At 42.3% G+C, this 21,646-nt stretch overlaps 3 protein-coding genes across 3 annotated transcripts; all 3 read left to right on the plus strand.

The window, feature by feature from the left end:
- The first annotated feature begins 8,058 nt into the window (after nucleotides 1-8,058).
- On the plus strand, nucleotides 8,059-9,465 carry LOC136851854 (putative leucine-rich repeat-containing protein DDB_G0290503). The gene has a single exon (XM_067126167.1). It carries the CDS (start codon nucleotides 8,059-8,061, stop codon nucleotides 9,463-9,465), a length of 1,407 nt encoding a protein of 468 aa, XP_066982268.1.
- Nucleotides 9,466-9,482: 17 nt separating this feature from the next.
- On the plus strand, nucleotides 9,483-10,427 carry LOC136851855 (putative leucine-rich repeat-containing protein DDB_G0290503). Its single transcript, XM_067126168.1, has one exon. It carries the CDS (start codon nucleotides 9,483-9,485, stop codon nucleotides 10,425-10,427), a length of 945 nt encoding a protein of 314 aa, XP_066982269.1.
- A 250-nt stretch (nucleotides 10,428-10,677) lies between these two features.
- LOC136851856 (golgin subfamily A member 6-like protein 7) lies at nucleotides 10,678-12,506 on the plus strand. Its single transcript, XM_067126169.1, has 2 exons — nucleotides 10,678-11,596; nucleotides 12,436-12,506. The coding sequence occupies exons 1-2, from the start codon at nucleotides 10,678-10,680 to the stop codon at nucleotides 12,504-12,506; spliced, it is 990 nt and encodes a 329-aa protein (XP_066982270.1).
- Nucleotides 12,507-21,646: the final 9,140 nt, after the last annotated feature.

Here is a 21,646-nt window from a genome sequence, read left to right on the forward strand (position 1 = left end):
GTTATGTTATTCAAATGGGTTTCTACTTGCTCGATCCATGTTTCTAGATTGCAAGCATCGTTTTCTCCTTTTCTTCCCAAAACTTAATAATATGGTCACTGCATGTAATTTATGAGCAACCGTGGAGGTTGTGTTTGGTGGAGGTGAAGGTAGAAGTAGTCATTGTCAATTGTTTTGTTTGGCTTCTCGTATGAACAAGAGTTCTTACTTTCTTATTATGTGAAGATCTCTTTCTGTGCATTTACTCATTAATGGCAAGTAAATTCTTAAACATCAAACACAACTGAACTGAGATTAAGTTATGGCAGTAATATCTAAAAAAAATTAAAGACAAACAGGTCTTAAAAAATCATAAAAAAAATCACAAATACTTCCCTTGAATTAAAACAAACTGAAAAATCACTTAAAATATAAAAAAATCTAAATATCTTCCTTAATTAAAATAAAATAAAACACAATACAGGTTAGTAAATAAAAATATTGGAAAAGTCTTAGTAATTGATTAGTACTGATTAGTAAAAAGAAAATTTGTTGCCAAAGAATTTAAGTATCTAATGAATCTCAAAGTACAAGTCTTTTGTGTTTTGAAAATGTCAAACAGTAGTATTCACATCATGTTAACTTTAGTAAAATGAATGAAATCTTATGTTTGTGTATTCATGTGAGGATATCCAAGGACTTATCTTTGCCGTCTTCGAATCTGGGCGTCGTTCTTAGCTGCCTTACTGGGATGGAGACGTCAGGATAACTTGTAACTTCTTGCGTTGGTGTTGCTGGAGTCTCTCCTCTTTCCTCTCTCTCGCGAATTGCAAAGGGAATGGGCGCGTTTTCTTCTACGTCGGCTGCTGCGTGAAATTCTCTCTCTCGCTGAGGGAAACTTCGTATCTTCTTGATTTCGGTCGTAAAATTCGTCTTCTGCTTCTATGTTGGACGCACTAATGTTCTTTCTTCTTCCCGAAATCGATGATCGCGGAGCTTTTCGTTGGGTTAAATTGTCTTTTAAATTTTAAACTGTCTTAATTTTCGGAGTGGAGATTCGGTGGAACACTTATTGGTTACACTTTGTAACTGTCTTTATACGGGAAACAACTTTCACTTAATTTGATATGTTCGATCTTGTCTTATTACAAACTTCGCCGGACCAGCCACTTGAAGATGGTCTGTAGATTTTAAAGATAGCACGCACTAATTGTTTCTTCTTGTTATCGGCTGTGGAATTCGGAAAATCCCCTAAGCTGACACCAAAAATTCTGTAATGGGGAGGCATGCACTTCTTATTAACTGTCTGTTGTACTGCTCGCTTGCACTTCCGCAGGAACAAGTGGTCGATGTTTAACTATGCTGGAACTTCAGATGTCGGCTATCTTTCAATACTCATGAGTTCTTCTTTATTAATGTTGGTTAAATGAAATTTATGTTTCCCCTTAATTACATTTATTTAGTCTTTAAACTGTATAACTTTTCCACCTTTCAATGGGTAGCAATGACCGAGTCTTTATCTGAAGAGGCACATCGTAAAATTCTTGGACTTAGAATTTCACTTGTACTGGGGGCATTCAGAAATTTTATAAGTTCTCAAGTCTGTTCGAGTTGTCACAGTCACCTCTCCACACATCTCGCACGCTCCCTGCCCTGGTGCCTTTTCTAACTAACTCTGCTTCCAGAGTCTTCGTATATATGGGTATGGGTTCGATGCCTAAATCTGGTATAATTTTCCCTAGTTTCGTCCAGATGGGCTTCCCTTTTCCATTGATGTTTCACGTTTAATTGTCTATGCAGTTCGTTCAACGGTTGTTATCGAGTTAACGTTATGGTGTGCGAGAGGTCACCGGGCGAGGTCAAGATCTAAATTAGTTCATCTTTTGCCCAGCGCAGTACGGGTAAACACTTTTAGTCACTGGCGACGAACGGTTAAACTCGGCATCTGTTGTGACTTAGTTTTCGTTAACGACTTTTCTGTTTTTGCTGTCTCTGTCTTTATCAGTGATTTTCTGTATGCCCTTGTGCGTATATCGAAATAATTAGTTTATTGAAATATAGACTGTTTCTATTATATATATATATATATATATATATATATATATATATATATATATACCTATAGATATATATATATATTATATATATATAATTATTAATTACTTGACCCTAGAGTTCTTCCCCACTTTAACGTAACAAATTTTTACTAATATTCACCTCCCTGAAAAGAATTTTTGATGACTGGCCATATCGGTTAGAAGGAAGTTCCTCACTTATAATTGTGCTTCTCCGTTTGCCTGAAAAACTCTTGCTTCCACAAACCGTTTTATACAACACGCATTATTACAAGTAGTATTTAATGTAACATTCCTCATTTTTCTACAAGATTCAAAGTATATTGTCTCACCTGGATATGCGAACGCTTCCTAATCGTAAGAATAGAAAAGCTACTTACTAATGCTTATTTGTGCCGTGGGATTCTCTCTGTCTGTTTTCTCTCTCTCTCTCTCTCTCTCTCTCTCTCTCTCTCTCTCTCTCTCTCATCTTCCATAATTCTCTTAGGAACTATGGCATTTCCTGAATCCTCAAGGATTCATCAGAAAACCTCCTTACTAAGTAAATACAGTATATGTCGAACCCCACTATGAAGCGAAGGCTTCTTTGATTTACGTCAAGTAGTTATGTTCCAGGAGAGAGCGCCCCGCCACCCCCAAGGCGTCGCCTCTTTCTGGTCAAGGACACCTTCCTCAATTTTCCCCCTTCACAACACTGTTCAATTTCCTCTACAACACTGATCTCTCTACACCACCTAAATTTCCTCTACTACAACATTGTCTACAACATTGTCTACAACACTGTCTGATTACACCTTCTAAATTTCCTCTACAACACTGTCAAATTACTTTCTAAACCTCTACTACAACGCTGTCTGTGTACACCAATTCTAAATTTCAACACTGTCTGTGTACACTTCCAAATTTCTCTACTACAACACTTCTGTGTACACCTTCCAAATTTGCTCTACTACAACACTGTCTGTGTACACCATTTATAAATTTCTCTACTACAACACTGTCTGTGTACACCTTCCAAATTTCCTCTACTACAACACTCTGTGTACATTATAATTTCCTTTTACAACACTGTCTGTGTACACCTTCCAAATTTTCTCTACTACAACACTGTCTGTGTACACCTTCTAAAGTTTTTACAACACTGTCTGTGTCACACCTTCTACTAAACACTTTACACCTTCTAAATTTCCTCTACAACACTGTCTGTGTACACCTTAAATTTCCTCTACTAAAACACTGTCTGTAACTTATAAATTTCTCTACAACACTGTCCTTCTTCTAAATTTTGAAAACACTTGGACACTTTCCAAGCTGTTTTTTATCTACTACAACACTGTCTGTGTACACCTATCTAAATTTACTTACAACACTGTCTACACCTACTAAATATCTGAACACACTGTCTGTGTACACAAGGTCCTTTTAAATTTCTAAAACACTGTCTGTGTGAAAATTTCTAAATTTCCTCTACACACTGTCTGTTCCATTAAATTTCCTCTACACACTGTCTGTGTAAACCTTCTAAATTTCCTTTAGATACACTGTCTGTGTACACCTTCTAAATTTCCTTTACAACACTGTCTGTGTACATGTTTTCTAAATTTCCTTTACACACTGTCTGTGTACACCTTCTATTTACTACACACTGTCTGTGTACACCTTCTAAATTTCCTCTGTGTACAACTTTTCTAAACTTTCTGTGTACACCTTCACACTTCACACCTTTACACACTGTCTGTACACCTTCTAATTTTACACACTGTCTTAACACTGTCTAAATGGAATTTACACACCTACACCTTCTAAATTTCCTCACACTGTCTGTGTACACCTTCTAAACAATCCTGTGTACACTGTAAATTTCCTTCTAAACAACACTGTCTGTGTACACCAGACTTTTCTAAATTTCTTCAACACTGTCTTGTACACCTTCTAAATTTCCTCTACACACTGTCTGTAACACCTTCTAAATTTCCTTTACACACTGTCTGTGTACACCTTCTAAATTTACACACTGTCTTTATTTTCTAAAACACTGTCTGTGTACACCTTCTAAATTTACACACTGTCTCTAAACCTTAAAAACAACACTGTCTGTGTACACCTTCTAAATTTCCTCTAAAACTTTAACACTGTCTGTGTACACCTTCTAAATTTCCTTTACAACACTGTCTGTGTACACCTTCTAAATTTCCTTTACAACACTGTCTGTGTACACCTTCTAAATTTCCTTTACACACTACAACTTCTAAACTGTACACACTGTCTGTGTACACTTTTCTAAATTTCCTCTACACACTGTCTGTTACACCTTCTAAATTTCCTCTACACACTGTCTGTGTACGAAATAATTAAAACTCTACACACTGTCTGTGTACACCTTCTAAATTTATCTATTAACACTGTCTGTGTACACCTTCTAAATTTCCCTTTACACACTGTCTGTGTACACCTTCTAAATTCCTCTACACACTGTCTGTGTACACCTTCTAAATTTCTTACACACTGTCTGTGTACACCTTCTAAATTTCCTTTTACACACTGTCTGAAAAGAATTTTCTAAATTTCCTTACACACTGTCTGTGTACACCTTCTAAATTTCCTTTACACTACACCTTCTAAATTTGCCTACACACTGTCTTGTACAAAATTTAAATTTCCTTTACACACTGTCTGTGTAACATTCTAAATTTTTTACAAACACTGTCTGTGTACACCTTCTAAATTTCTTTACAAATTACACCTTCTAAATTTCCTCTACACACTGTCTGTGTACCTTCTATTTCTTTACACACTGTCTGTGTACACCTTCTAAATTTCCTTTACACACTGTCTGTGTACAGGATTCTAAATTTCCTTTAAGTAAACACTGTCTGTGTACACCTTCTAAATTTGATTTACACTGTCTGTGTATGTTCTAAAACCTTTTTACCACTGTCTGTGTACACTTCTGGTAAACACCTTTACACACTGTCTGTGTACAACACTTCTAAATTTCCTTTACAACACTGTCTGTACACCTTCTAAATTTCCTCTACTAAATTGTCTGTGTACACTTCTAAATTTCCTCTACAACACTGTCTGTGTACACCTTCTAAATTTCCTCTACACACTGTCTGTGTACACCTTCTAAATTTCCTTTACACACTGTCTGTGTACACCTTCTAAATTTCCTCTACACACTGTCTGTGTACACCTTCTAAATTTCCTCTACACACTGTCTGTGTACACCTTCTAAATTTCCTTTACACACTGTCTGTGTACACCTTCTAAATTTCCTCTACAACGTTTTCTGTGTACACTTAAATTTCCTCTACAACATTGTCTGTGAACACCTTATAAATTTCCTCTACAACATTGTTTGTGTACACTTAAATTTCCTCTACAACATTGTCTGTGAACACCTTATAAATTTCCTCTACAACATTGTTTGTGTACACTTAAATTTCCTCTACAACATTGATCTGTGAACACCTTATAAATTTCCTCTACAGCACTCATCTGTCTACGCCTTCTAAATATCTTCTACAACACTTTTTTTTTTTTTTTTTTTACAATTGATGTTCCATTATTGTATTTTTCAACTTTGAAAAATTTTCAGACACTTTGCCTGGGAAAAGTCAAGCTTCTATAAGAATGGAATTACTGTATAATATATATGTGTATATAATATTATATATATGTATAACATGTATACAGTATATATGTGTATAAATTATATCTATACAATACTGTATATATATATATATATATATATATATATATATATATGTATGTATACACTATATACATACAGATCTTTGGTTGTTTTATACAACACTGTCTGTGTAGTTTGTTTATTTGGCTAATCCTCCCCCCTCCTCTTATTTTCACAGGAGTGTTTACTGTCTGTGTACCTTTAGTCAGGTATATGAACGGGTTGTTCTCTTGGGGAAGAGAACTGTTTGAGTACACAGCAGTTCGACTTTGAGGACGTTTCTTGGGCAGCTCTAAATATACCAACGAAGATGGTTGTTTGTTGGCCGCAGGTGGAGACCCTGTCTAAATATATACCGTGTCCTTTGTATTTTGGCGAGATTTATACATTACGGCCTGTTGTCGTTAGTTGTGGACTTCGCTGGAAATTTTTTTTATCGATCCTTTTGATATAAAATATTGCTTTATTTTTGTGTTAAAACGGACTGTCATTTTGTTATGGCCTTTTTTTGTTTAAGATTTTTATTAACTTTATATTAATAAATCTATTTTTATAGCAAACTCCTGTATTTTTGTTATCCTCCTTTGTGTGTGCGAGCTGTCGATTAGCCAGAGCAGCCCCAATAATATTTCCATCTAGATCCTGTTTTTTCTTGAAAACCTCGGTTTAAATTTGGCGACCGTGTGACAATTGGCTTTGCTCTGGTTGTCGGAGTTTTACAACATTGGAGGAGGTTGGTTATTTTGAAAAAAAAAAATTGTAATTTTTTTTTTTCTGTCGAGAGGAAGGTATTAGGATCTTTGGTTGTTTTATGGGCGGTCCAAGGCTTTTTTTAGGAGTGTTTACGTCATTGTGTTGGTGGCGCCAACCTTTGTCAACATTGTCGGGAACAGTGAACGGGTTGTTCTACAACATTGGGGAAGAGAACTTATAAATTTACAACATTGTTTTCGACTTTGAGGAATTTCTTTACAGCCGGTGTTTGGGAACAGGCTGGAGCAGCGCACCAACGAAGATGGTTGTTTGTTGGCCGCAGGGGTCGGCAGTTTTGGCAACGGGTGCAGTTTTTTTTTTTTTTTTTTTTTTTTACGAGAAGCTTGACGTTGATATTGTATTTTTCGTTAGTTTGAAAATTCGCTGGAGATGGCTTTTTTGTAAAAGTCAGCTGGTATTCCTTTTGATATATAGTAATATTGTTTATTTTTGTGTTTCATGTGGCGGATATATTTTTATGGCCTTTTTTTTGTTTATATATATATAAATCTATTTTATAGCAAATCCTGTATATATGTTATATATATGTATAGCTGTCGATATATAGAGCATAATATATATTTATCTAGATCCTGTGTTTTCTTATAAAACCTCGGTTCACGTAACAATACAATATGAATGTCTTTACTGCAATACTAGAGTATAATATGAAGATAAAAATATATACACTATTTGAACGTTGCAACCATATATTTCGAGCATTTCCTTTACCAGTATGGAGGGAAGTGTGAAATATATGGTTTATTCAGATAGTGTTTTATGGGCCTTTTTATCTTCATGTAATATATATATATATATATATATATATATAGTATATATATATATATATATATATATATATATATATATATATATATATATATGTGTGTGTGTTTTATGGGCCTTTTTATCTTCATATAATATATATATATATATATATATATATATATATATATATATATATATATATATATATATATATATATATATATATATATATATATATATATACATACACACACACACATACATATACATATATATGTATGTATATATATATATATATATATATATATATATATATATATATATATATATACAAAGTATGTGTGTGTGTGTGTGTGTGTAATTAATCCCAGTGCAAGATCTCTGAAGCAATTATGACTCTGAAGGATTTAGAAGTCTCCGGAACTCCTCCTTGAAGCAAGCGCTGAAGCCATTTTCCTGTTAGTCTCTGGACTCGACGTCTTCCAGGCGTGAAGAGGAATTCCTGAAGATCTCGTAAGGCTCAAATCATAAGCATCTCCTCCGTAAAAACGCCTTTAAGCACCACCCAAACCCTGAAGCCAAACTGGAGTCCGCAAATCATCTTCGTCTCTCTGAACACGCAAGGCACCGCGAGGACTCGCGGATTCCGGGTAAGCCCAGACAAATCCTGGGAAACCCCACATCTAAGAAAGTGGCAGATTCTGAAACTATGCTTTCGTCTCGAGCGTGTGTTAGGTACATCTCATCATGAGTACTTTCATATGCAGTATTGTTAACTTTGTGAAAATGGCTTTGCTTAGGCAAATTCATATTATTTGTGGCTACGGGATTCGTCGTAGTAATATTATTGATAACAACACTTGCGACCACGGGATTCGCCGTGGTAATATTATTGATAATAACACTTGCGACCACGGGATTCGCCGTGGTAATATCATCGACGATATTTGTGGCTACGAGAATCGCCGTAGTAATATTGTTTTAAAATTGGCTCTGTTCCTCGGAACAGTTTTTACTCTTGTAAATACCGGACGGAAAATCAATTCTTTGCGGAATGGAACGACTGATCTGTCACCACCCAGACAGGAGGAGGACAACAACCCACAATTGGCATTGAAGGAGGTTTACGAAAGGAAATTTGACGATCTCGGAATGGAAGTTCAGCTGCTCCGAAGCGAAAATTCTCGCTTGCGAGCAACGCTGCTGGAAAAAGAGAACTTCTTCGACCAAATGACTGCAGACATCGACGGGCTGAGACGAAAGGTTACTGATAATTTCAAAGCAAGGATGGAACAACTGGAGCGATCTCAAGAGGAGAAAGAATTTAAAAAGATAATAGGCGGTTTTGAGATGGAAATCCAGACTGCGGCAGACGACATCAGGAACCTGAAAACAGAAAAGGAAATCCAAAATCGCGATCTAACGGAGGAGATCAGAAATCTTCAGAGTGAAAATATGGTCAAGGGCAGACTGACAGAAAATCTGAAAGAAAGCAACATTCAACGTGAAAAGATAATTACCGGTTTGCAGAAGGAGCTGAGTGATCTCCGCGGACGAAATACTGAAAACGACATAAATATTGCCCATATGAAGAAAGAAAATACAGAAAAGCATGAGAAGATAGAAGATTTGGAGAGGGAAGCTCGGGACTTAGTGAAACAAAAAGAAAAAATTAAAACGGAATTGGAAAAGGAAGTTGATGACCTCAAGCAGAGACTGAGTAACCAACAGGATACGAATATGGAAAAGGACGTAAAGATTGAAAGGTTGAAACACGAGGTGACTGAAAAGGAGGAGAAAATACAAGATTTGCAGAACACAGTCCTGAATTTAGTTGATGAAAACAAGAAAATTAAAAATGAAATGGATACCAAAGTAAATGACCTTAGGCATGAGCTCCGTGACCAGCAGGACCTGAATAAGGAAAAGGACTTGGAGGCTGAAAGGTTTCAACAAGAAATAATTGAATATGAAGAGAAAATTCAAGGTCTGGAGGAGAATGTCATCGACTTGAAAGAAGAACATCGGAAAAGAAAAGCTGAAATGGAGAAAGAGAGAAATGACCTCAAAGAAGAACTGAGCAGCCTCCAGTCTGTGAATATGGAAAAGGAGGAAGAGAAGGAACTGTTTCAACAAGAAATCATGGAATGCAGAAAACGATTCACTTTTTGGAAAATGACGTCCTCAACTTGATTGAAGAAAAGAAGAGCATGGAAACTAAATTGGAAAAGGAAATGAACGAACTCAAAGAAGAACTGAGCAACCTGCAGGATGTGAATATGGAAAAGCACGAGGAAATAGAACTGTTTAAAAAAGAAGTCATTGAATGCCGAAAAACGATCCATGGTTTGGAAAACGAGGTCATCGAGTTGATGGAGGAGAATCAGGAGAGGACAATGGAAAAGGAAAAGGAAATAAATAACCTCAAAGAAGAGTTGATCAACCTCCAATCTCTGAATATGGAAAAGGACGAGAAGATGGAACAGTTTAAAAAAGAAGTACTCGAATGTGGAAAAACGATTCATGGTTTGGAAAATGAGGTGATCCAGTTGATGGATGAAAATCAGAAGAGGAAAATGGAAATGGAAAAGGAAGTAAATGACCTAAAAGAAGAACTGAGAAACTTGCTGGATATGAATATTGAAAAGGACGAGGAGATGGGCCTGCTCAAAAAAGAAGTAATTGAATGTGGGACAACGATTCAAGTTTTGGAAAATGAGATCATCCAATTGATGGAAGAAACTCAGAAGAGAGAAACAGAAATGGAGGTTATGCATAGGGAAAAGACCCAGGAGATGGAACGGTTTGAGAAAGAAAAAATGGAGTATGAACACACGATTCAAGTTTTAGAAAATGAGGTAATTGAGTTGATAGAGGAAAATCAGAAGAGGAAAATGGAAACGCAAAAGGAAGTAAATGACCTCAAAGAAGAACTGAGAAATTTGCAGGATATGAATATTGAAAAGGACGAGGAAATGGGCCTGTTCAAAAAAGAAGTAATCGAATGTGGGACAACGATGCAAGTTTTAGAAAATGAGATCATCCAATTGATGGAAGAAAATCAGAAGAAAGAAACAGAAATGGAGGTTATGCATATGGAAAAGAACCAGGAGATGGAACGGTTTGAGAAAGAAAAATGGAGTATGAATACATGATTCAAGTTTTGGAAAATGAGATCATCCAATTGATGGAAGAAAATCAGAAGAGAGAAACAGAAATGGAGGTTAATATGGAAAAGAACCAGGAGATGGAACGGTTTGAGAAAGAAAATGGAGTATGAATACATGATTCAAGTTTTGGAAAATGAGGTCATTGAGTTGATAGAGGAAAACCAGATGAGGAAAACGGAACAGGAAAAGGTTAAATGACCTCAAAGAAGAATTGAACCACCTCCAGTCTATGAATATGGAAAAGGACGAGGAGAAGGAACAGTTTGAAAAAGAAAAAATGGAATATGAACAAACTATTCAAGTTTTGGAAAATGAGGTCATTGAGTTGATAGAGGAAAACCAGATGAGGAAAACGGAACAGGAAAAGGAAGTAAATGACCTCAAAGAAGATTTGAACCACCTCCAGTCTATGAATATGGAAAAGGACGAGGAGAAGGAACAGTTTGAAAAAGAAAAAATGGAATATGAACAAACTATTCAAGTTTTGGAAAATGAGGTCATTGAGTTGATAGAGGAAAATCAGAAGAGGAAAACGGAAATGGAAAAGGCGTTAAATGACTTCAAGGAAGAGTTGAGCAACCAGCAGGATATGCGTATGGAAAAGGACAAAGAACAAGCAGCATGTGAAGAGGAAGAAGCAGTGAGCATACAAAGTGAAATCAGAAAGGAAATAGAAAAACTTAAGGAGGAGCAAGACAACCAGTGGAAACAGGTACTGGAGCGTCAGAGAAACAGAGAGGAAATGGAACGCATGATGCAACAACTTGCACAGACGTTGGGCATCGAAGAATGTCTGACGGGTCCTGATGAAAGGGAGCAGACTGGCGAAAAGGAAGAGGAGAATCTACATGAACCAGAAGCAGCACCTCTTGGCGAGGATCCTTGTGATCACTTTGTATCAAATACAAGAAGAGAGTCAGAAAAAGAGTTCGACTTGGAACCCGAAACCCAAAGAGAGGAAGATGAAAGCAAGATGGCCCAGAAAGAACAATCATCACGTCAGGAGGAAGAAGAGGAGAAACTAGTAAGTGAAATAGAAAGGGAGATAGAAAAATGTAAAGAGGACCAAGAAAACCTAAAGAAACAGATACAGGAGCAAGCGAGAAAGAGAGAGGCAATAGGATGCATTATACAAAATCTTACACATAAAAAAGGTAAGAAAAAGAGGAGCATAAAATCTTCACGGCACACGAGGAGAAGATGAACCTGAGGAAACGATGATGACGATCCAGAAGAAGAACAAAAAAAATAAGATCTGGACCTGGAGTGGGAGAGCCAGACCTGAAGAGCTAAACACTGCCTGGAACACCGGACCTGAAATGGAAAAGCCGGACCTGAAGAGCTAGACACTGCCTGGAACACCGGACCTGGAATGGAAAAGCTGGACTTGAAGAGCTAGACACCGCCTGGAACACCGGACCTGAAATGGAAAAGCCGGACCTGAAGAGCTAGACACTGCCTGGAACACCGGACCTGAAATGGAAAAGCCGGACCTGAAGAGTTAGACACTGCCTGGAACACCGGGCCTGGAATGGAAAAGCTGGACCTGAAGAGCTAGACACCGCCTGGAACTGTTCCCAAGGCTGGCAAATGGACAGCGGTCGGCCCCCCAACTGCTGTACTTTCGCCGGCCTCGTGCACAGTTCCAAGCACTGTTCTGCTCTTCAGTTCTGGGTCCTCCATTCCAGGGCTAGTGAATGTCCAGCGGTCCCCACCGCTGTCCATTCGCCAGCCTTGAGCACAGTTCCAGACACTGTTCTGCTCTTCAGTTCTGGGTCCTCCATTCCAGGGCCAGTGAATGTCCAGCGGTCCCCACCGCTGTCCATTCGCCAGCCTCAAGCAGAGTTCCAGACACTGTTCTGCTCTTCAGTTCTGGGTCCTCCATTCCAGGGCCAGTGAATGTCCAGCGGTCCCCCCACCGCTGTCCATTCACCAGCCTCGAGCACAGTTCCAGACACTATTCTGCTCTTCAGTTCTGAGTCCTCCATTCCAGGGCCAGTGAATGTGCAGCAGGTTCGACTAGCAGCTGGTCATATTGAACGTCTCATCCGCAAGCTCCACTAACTGGATTTCTGCCTAATTTTAAGTGCTGGCCTAGGCCTCCTTAGGGAAATCTGTAGCAGCTGAGCCAACTTAAGGTTGGGTATACCAGTTTGAGACTTAGGCAACCTCTAGCATGGTAAGTTAATGCCTCCGTCATCGAACCTGGATTGCTGCCCACCTTTTGACTGTTGGCCTAGACCTCCTTAAGGAAATCTGTAGCAGCTGAGCCAACTTCAGGTTGGGTATACCAGTTCGAGACGTAGCCAACCTCTAGCATGGCAAGTTAATGCCTCCGTCATCGAACCTGGATTGCTGCCCACCTTTGACTGTTGGCCTAGACCTCCTTAAGGAAGTCTGTAGCAGCTGAGCCAACTTCAGGTTGGGTATACCAGTTCGAGACGTAGGCAACCTCTAGCATGGTAAGTTAATGCCTCCGTCATCGAACCTGGATTGCTGCCCACTTTTGACTGTTGGCTTAGACCTCCTTAAGGAAGTCTGTAGCAGCTGAGCCAACTTAAGGTTGGGTATACCAGTTCGAGACGTAGGCAACCTCTAGCATGGTAAAGTTAATGCCTCCGTCATCGAACCTGGATTGCTGCCCACCTTTTGACTGTTGGCCCAGACCTCCTTAAGGAAGTCTGTAGCAGCTGAGCCAACTTCAGGTTGGGTATACCAGTTCGAGACGTAGGCAACCTCTAGCATGGTAAGTTAATGCCTCCGTCATCGAACCTGGATTGCTGCCCACCTTTTGACTGTTGGCCTAGACCTCCTTAAGGAAGTCTGTAGCAGCTGAGCCAACTTCAGGTTGGGTATACCAGTTCGAGACGTAGGCAACCTCTAGCATGGTAAGTTAATGCCTCCGTCATCGAACCTGGATTGCTGCCCACCTTTTGACTGTTGGCCTAGACCTCCTTAAGGAAGTCTGCAGCAGCTGAGCCAACTTCAGGTTGGGTATACCAGTTCGAGACGTAGGCAACCTCTAGCATGGTAAGTTAATGCCTCCGTCATCGAACCTGGATTGCTGCCCACCTTTTGACTGTTGGCCTAGACCTCCTTAAGGAAGTCTGTAGCAGCTGAGCCAACTTCAGGTTGGGTATACCAGTTCGAGACGTAGGCAACCTCTAGCATGGTAAGTTAATGCCTCCGTCATCGAACCTGGATTGCTGCCCACCTTTTGACTGTTGGCCTAGACCTCCTTAAGGAAGTCTGTAGCAGCTGAGCCAACTTCAGGTTGGGTATACCAGTTCGAGACGTAGGCAACCTCTAGCATGGTAAGTTAATGCCTCCGTCATCGAACCTGGATTGCTGCCCACCTTTTGACTGTTGGCCTAGACCTCCTTAAGGAAGTCTGTAGCAGCTGAGCCAACTTCAGGTTGGGTATACCAGTTCGAGACGTAGGCAACCTCTAGCATGGTGTTAATGCCTGTCATCGAACCTGGATTGCTGCCCACCTTTTGACTGTTGGCCTAGACCTCCTTAAGGAAGTCTGTAGCAGCTGAGCCAACTTCAGGTTGGGTATACCAGTTCGAGACGTAGGCAACCTCTAGCATGGTAAGTTAATGCCTCCGTCATCGAACCTGGATTGCTGCCCACCTTTTGACTGTTGGCCCAGACCTCCTTAAGGAAGTCTGTAGCAGCTGAGCCAACTTCAGGTTGGGTATACCAGTTCGAGACGTAGGCAACCTCTAGCATGGTAAGTTAATGCCTCCGTCATCGAACCTGGATTGCTGCCCACCTTTTGACTGTTGGCCTAGACCTCCTCCTTAAAAGTCTGTAGCAGCTGAGCCAACTTCAGGTTGGGTATACCAGTTCGAGACGTAGGCAACCTCTAGCATGGTAAGTTAATGCCTCCGTCATCGAACCTGGATTGCTGCCCACCTTTTGACTGTTGGCCTAGACCTCCTTAAGGAAATCTGTAGCAGTTTTTTGAGCCAACTTAAGGAAATCTGTTGCAGGTTGGGTATACCAGTTCGAGACGTAGGCAACCTCTAGCATGCATAAGTTAATGCCTCCGTCATCGAACCTGGATTGCTGCCCACCTTTTGACTGTTGGCCCAGACCTCCTTAAGGAAGTCTGTAGCAGCTGAGCCAAGCAGGTTGGTATACCAGTTCGAGACGTAGGCAACCTCTAGCATGGTAAGTTAATGCCTCCGTCATCGAACCTGGATTGCTGCCCACCTTTTGACTGTTGGCCTAGACCTCCTTAAGGAAGTCTGTAGCAGCTGAGCCAACTTAAGGTTGGGTATACCAGTTCGAGACGTAGGCAACCTCTAGCATGGTAAGTTAATGCCTCCGTCATCGAACCTGGATTGCTGCCCACCTTTTGACTGTTGGCCTAGACCTCCTTAAGGAAGTCTGTAGCAGCTGAGCCAACTTAAGGTTGGGTATACCAGTTCGAGACGTAGGCAACCTCTAGCATGGTAAGTTAATGCCTCCGTCATCGAACCTGGATTGCTGCCCACCTTTTGACTGTTGGCCTAGACCTCCTTAAGGAAATCTGTAGCAGCTGAGCCAACTTCAGGTTGGGTATACCAGTTCGAGACGTAGGCAACCTCTAGCATGGTAAGTTAATGCCTCCGTCATCGAACCTGGATTGCTGCCCACCTTTTGACTGTTGGCCTAGACCTCCTTAAGGAAATCAGTAGCAGCTGAGCCAACTTAAGGTTGGGTATACCAGTTCGAGACGTAGGCAACCTCTAGCATGGTAAGTTAATGCCTCCGTCATCGAACCTGGATTGCTGCCCACCTTTTGACTGTTGGCCGAGACCTCCTTAAGGAAATCTGTGCAGCTGAGCCACCTTCAGGTTGGGTATACCAGTTCGAGTTGGCTCTAGCATGGTAAGTTAATCCCGTCATCGAACCTGGATTTCTGCCCACCTTTTTGAGTGTTGGCCTTGAAATCTGTAGCAGCTGGAGCCAACTTCAGGTTGGGTATACCAGTTCGAGACGTAGGCAGCTGAGCCAACCTGGATTCTGCCCACCTTAAGGAAATCTGTAGCAGCTGAGCCAACTTAAGGTTGGGTATACCAGTTCGAGACGTAGGCAACCTCTAGCATGGTAAGTTAATGCCTCCGTCATCGAACCTGGATTGCTGCCCACCTTTGACTGTTGGCCTAGACCTCCTTAAGGAAGTCTGTAGCAGCTGAGCCAACTTCAGGTTGGGTATACCAGTTCGAGACGTAGGCAACCTCTAGCATGGTAAGTTAATGCCTCCGTCATCGAACCTGGATTGCTGCCCACCTTTTGACTGTTGGCCCAGACCTCCTTAAGGAAATCTGTAGCAGCTGAGCCAACTTAAGGTTGGGTATACCAGTTCGAGACGTAGGCAACCTCTAGCATGGTAAGTTAATGCCTCCGTCATCGAACCTGGATTGCTGCCCACCTTTTGACTGTTGGCCTAGACCTCCTTAAGGAAATCTGCAGCAGCTGAGCCAACTTCAGGTTGGGTATACCAGTTCGAGACGTAGGCAACCTCTAGCATGGTAAGTTAATGCCTCCGTCATCGAACCTGGATTGCTGCCCACCTTTTGACTGTTGGCCTAGACCTCCTTAAGGAAATCTGTAGCAGCTGAGCCAACTTAAGGTTGGGTATACCAGTTCGAGAGGCAACCTCTAGCATGGTAAGTTAATGCCTCTTGAGTGTCATCAACCTGGATTGCTAGCACCATGGTTTTGACTGTTGGTAGTTAAGGAAATCTGCCTGAGCCAACTTCAGGTTGGGTAACCTGAGATTGCTGCCCACGAACCTGGATTTGACTGTTGGCCTAGACCTCCTTAAGGAAATCTGTAGCAGCTGAGCCAACTTCAGGTTGGGTATACCAGTTCGAGACGTAGGCAACCTCTAGCATGGTAAGTTAATGCCTCCGTCATCGAACCTGGATTGCTGCCCACCTTTTGACTGTTGGCCTAGACCTCCCTTAAGGAAATCTGTAGCAGCTGAGCCAACTTCAGGTTGGGTATACCAGTTCGAGACGTAGGCAACTGGATTGCTGCCCACCTTTTGCATGGTAGGCCTCCTTAATGAAATCTGTAGCATGAGCCAACTTCAGGTTGGGTATACCTGTTCGAGACATTAGGCAACCTCTAGCATGGTAAGTTAATGCCTCCGTTTCGAACCTGGATTGCTGCCCACCTTTTGACTGTTGGCCTAGACCTCCTTAAGGAAATCTGTAGCAGCTGAGCCAACTTAAGGTTGGGTATACCAGTTCGAGACGTAGGCAACCTCTAGCATGGGCAACCTTAATGCCTCCGTCATCGAACCTGGATTGCTGCCCACCTTTTGACTGTTGGCCCAGACCTCCTTAAGGAAATCTGTAGCAGCTGAGCCAACTTCAGGTTGGGTATACCAGTTCGAGACGTAGGCAACCTCTAGCATGGTAAGTTAATGCCTCCGTCATCGAACCTGGATTGCTGCCCACCTTTTGACTGTTGGCCTAGACCTCCTTAAGGAAATCTGTAGCAGCTGAGCCAACTTAAGGTTGGGTATACCAGTTCGAGACGTAGGCAACCTCTAGCATGGTAAGTTAATGCCTCCGTCATCGAACCTGGATTGCTGCCCACCTTTTGACTGTTGGCCTAGACCTCCTTAAGGAAATCTGTAGCAGCTGAGCCAACTTCAGGTTGGGTATACCAGTTCGAGACGTAGGCAACCTCTAGCATGGTAAGTTAATGCCTCCGTCATCGAACCTGGATTGCTGCCCACCTTTTGACTGTTGGCCTAGACCTCCTTAAGGAAATCTGTAGCAGCTGAGCCAACTTAAGGTTGGGTATACCAGTTCGAGACGTAGGCAACCTCTAGCATGGTAAGTTAATGCCTCCGTCATCGAACCTGGATTGCTGCCCACCTTTTGACTGTTGGCCTAGACCTCCTTAAGGAAATCTGTAGCAGCTGAGCCAACTTCAGGTTGGGTATACCAGTTCGAGAAGTAGGCAACCTCTAGCATGGTAAGTTAATGCCTCCGTCATCGAACCTGGATTGCTGCCCACCTTTTGACTGTTGGCCTAGACCTCCTTAAGGAAATCTGTAGCAGCTGAGCCAACTTCAGGTTGGGTATACCAGTTCGAGAAGTAGGCAACCTCTAGCATGGTAAGTTAATGCCTCCGTCATCGAACCTGGATTGCTGCCCACCTTTTGACTGTTGGCCTAGACCTCCTTAAGGAAATCTGTAGCAGCTGAGCCAACTTAAGGTTGGGTATACCAGTTCGAGAAGTAGGCAACCTCTAGCATGGTAAGTTAATGCCTCCATCATCGAACCTGGATTTCTGCCCACCTTTTGACTGTTGGCCTAGACCTCCTTAAGGAAATCTGTAGCAGCTGAACTTAAGGTTGGGTATACCAGTTCGAGTTGTAGGCAACCTCTAGCAAGGTAAGTTAATGCTTCCATCACCAAAACTGGATTCCTGCCCATCTTTTGAAATTTGGCCTCAATCTCCTTTAGGAAATCTGTAGCAGTTGAGCAACTTAATGTTGGGTATACCAGTTCGAGAAGTAGGCAACCTCTAGCATGGTAAGTTAATGCCTCCGTCATCGAACCTGGATTGCTGCCCACCTTTTGACTGTTGGCCTAGACCTCCTTAAGGAAGTCTGTAGCAGCTGAGCCAACTTAAGGTTGGGTATACCAGTTCGAGACGTAGGCAACCTCTAGCATGGTAAGTTAATGCCTCTGTCATCGAACTTGGATTTCTGCCCACCTTTTGACTGTTGGCCTAGACATCCTTAAGGAAACCTGTAGCAGCTGAGCCAACTTGAGGTTGGGAATGCCAGTTCGAGACTTAGGCAACCTCTAGCATGGTAAGTTAATGCCTCTGTCATCAAACCTGATTTCTGCCCACCTTTTGACTGTTGGCCTAGACCTCCTTAAGGAAATCTGTAGCAGCTGAGCCAACTTACGGTTGGGTATACCAGTTCGAGACGTAGGCAACCTCTAGCATGGTAAGTTAATTCCTTCGTCATCGAACCTGGATTTCTGCCCACCTTTTGACTGTTGGCCTAGACATCCTTAAGGAAACCTGTAGCAGCTGAGCCAACTTGAGGTTGGGAATGCCAGTTCGAGACTTAGGCAACCTCTAGCATGGTAAGTTAATGCCTCTGTCATCAAACCTGATTTCTGCCCACCTTTTGACTGTTGGCCTAGACATTCTTAAGGAAATCTGTAACAGCTGAGCCAACTTACATGGTTGGGTATACCAGTTCGAGACTTAGGCAACCTCTAGCATGGTAAGTTAATGCCTTCGTCATCGAACCTGGATTTCTGCCCACCTTTTGACTGTTGGCCTAGACATTCTTAAGGAAACCTGTAGCAGCTGAACCAACTTAAGGTTGGGTATACCAGTTTGAGACGTAGGCAACCTCTAGCATGGTAAGTTAATGCCTCCGTCATCGAACCTGGATTTCTGCCCACCTTTTGACTGTTGGCAGACATTCTTAAGGAAACCTGTAAGCAGCTGAGCCAACTTAAGGTTGGGTATACCAGTTGGAGACAGTTTAGGCAACCTCTAGCATGGTAAGTTAATGCCTCCGTCATCGAACCTGGATTGCTGCCCACCTTTTGACTGTTGGCCTAGACCATATTATCTTAAGGAAATCTGTAGCAGCTGAGCCAACTTCAGGTTGGGTATACCAGTTTGAGACATAGGCAACCTCTAGCATGGTAAGTTAATGCCTCCGTCATCGAACCTGGATTTCTGCCCACCTTTTGACTGTTGGCCTAGACATTCTTAAGGAAACCTGTAGCAGCTGAGCCAACTTAAGGTTGGGTATACCAGTTGGAGACTTAGGCAACCTCTAGCATGGTAAGTTAATGCCTCCGTCATCGAACCTGGATTGCTGCCCACCTTTTGACTGTTGGCCTAGACCTCCTTAAGGAAATCTGTAGTAGCTGAGCCAACTTCAGGTTGGGTATACCAGTTCGAGACGTAGGCAACCTCTAGCATGGTAAGTTAATGCCTCTGTCATCGAACCTGGATTGCTGCCTACCTTTTGACTGTTGGCCTAGACCTCCTTAAGGAAATCTGTAGCAGCTGAGCCAACTTAAGGTTGGGTATACCAGTTCGAGAAGTAGGCAACCTCTAGCATGGTAAGTTAATGCCTCCATCATCGAACCTGGATTTCTGCCCACCTTTTGACTGTTGGCCTAGACCTCCTTAAGGAAGTCTGTAGCAGCTGAGCCAACTTAAGGTTGGGTATACCAGTTCGAGACGTAGGCAACCACTAGCATGGTAAGTTAATGCCTCCATCATCGAACCTGGATTTCTGCCCACCTTTTGACTGTTGGCCTAGACCTCCTTAAGGAAGTCTGTAGCAGCTGAGCCAACTTAAGGTTGGGTATACCAGTTCGAGATGTAGGCAACCACTAGCATGGTAAGTTAATGCCTCCATCATCGAGCCTGGATTTCTGCCCACCTTTTGACTGTTGGCCTAGACCTCCTTAAGGAAATCTGTAGCTGCTGAGCCAACTTAAGGTTGGGTATACCAGTTGGAGACGTAGGCAACCTCTAGCATGGTAAGTTAATGCCTCTGTCATCGAACTTGGATTTCTGCCCACCTTTTTGACTGCAGACATCCTTAAGGAAACCTGTAGCAGCTGAGCCAACTTGAGGTTGGGAATGCCAGTTCGAGACTTGAGGTTGGCCTAAATCACGATAATGAAATCTGTAGCAGCCAACTTAGGCAACCTCTAGCATGGTAAGTTAATGCCTCTGTCATCAAACCTGATTTCTGCCCACCTTTTGACTGTTGGCCTAGACCTCCTTAAGGAAATCTGTAGCAGCTGAGCCAACTTACGGTTGGGTATACCAGTTCGAGACGTAGGCAACCTCTAGCATGGTAAGTTAATGCCTCCGTCATCGAACCTGGATTTCTGCCCACCTTTGACTATTGGCCTAGACCTCTTAAAGAAACCTGTAACAGCTGAACCAACTTAAGGTTGGGTATACCAGTTTGAGACTTAGGCAACCTCTAGCATGGTAAGTTAATGCCTCTGTCATCGAACTGGATTGCTGCCCACCTTTTGACTATTGGCCAGACCTCCTTAAGGAAATCTGTAGCAGCTGAGCCAACTTACGGTTGGGTATACCAGTTCGAGACGTAGGCAACCTCTAGCATGGTAAGTTAATGCCTCCGTCATCGAACCTGGATTTCTGCCCACCTTTTGACTATTGGCCTAGACCTCCTTAAAGAAACCTGTAGCAGCTGAACCAACTTAAGGTTGGGTATACCAGTTTGAGACTTAGGCAACCTCTAGCATGGTAAGTTAATGCCTCCGTCATCGAACGGGATTTCTGCCCGCCTTTTGACTGTTGGCCTAGACCTCCTTAAGGAAATCTGTAGCAGCTGAGCCAACTTAAGGTTGGGTATACCAGTTGGAGATGTAGGCAACCTCTAGCATGGTAAGTTAATGCCTCCGTCATCGAACCTGGATTTCTGCCCGCCTTTTGACTGTTGGCCTAGACCTCCTTAAGGAAATCTGTAGCAGCTGAGCCAACTTAAGGTTGGGTATACCAGTTTGAGACGTAGGCAATCTCTAGCATGGTAAGTTAATGCCTTCGTCATCGAACCTGGATTTCTGTCCACCTTTTGACTGTTGGCCTAGACCTCCTTAAGGAAATCTGTAGCAGCTGAGCCAACTTAAGGTTGGGTATACCAGTTCGAGACGTAGGCAACCTCTAGCATGGTAAGTTAATGCCTCCGTCATCGAACGGGGATTTCTGCCCACCTTTTGACTGTTGGCCTAGACCTCCTTAAGGAAATCTGTAGCAGCTGAGCCAACTTAAGGTTGGGTATACCAGTTGGAGACGTAGGCAACCTCTAGCATGGTAAGTTAATGCCTCCGTCATCGAACCTGGATTTCTGTCCACCTTTTGACTGTTAGCCTAGACCTCCTTAAGGAAATCTGTAGCAGCTGAGCCAACTTAAGGTTGGGTATACCAGTTTGAGACGTAGGCAATCTCTAGCATGGTAAGTTAATGCCTTCGTCATCGAACCTGGATTTCTGTCCACCTTTTGACTGTTAGCCTAGACCTCCTTAAGGGAATCTGTAGCAGCTGAGCCAACTTAAGGTTGGGTATACCAGTTCGAGACGTAGGCAACCTCTAGCATGGTAAGTTAATGCCTCCGTCATCGAACAGGGATTTCTGCCCGCCTTTTGACTGTTGGCCTAGAC

The sequence above is a fragment of the Macrobrachium rosenbergii genome, chromosome 24 (assembly GCF_040412425.1).
Source record: "Macrobrachium rosenbergii isolate ZJJX-2024 chromosome 24, ASM4041242v1, whole genome shotgun sequence".
NCBI lineage: Eukaryota > Metazoa > Arthropoda > Malacostraca > Decapoda > Palaemonidae > Macrobrachium > Macrobrachium rosenbergii.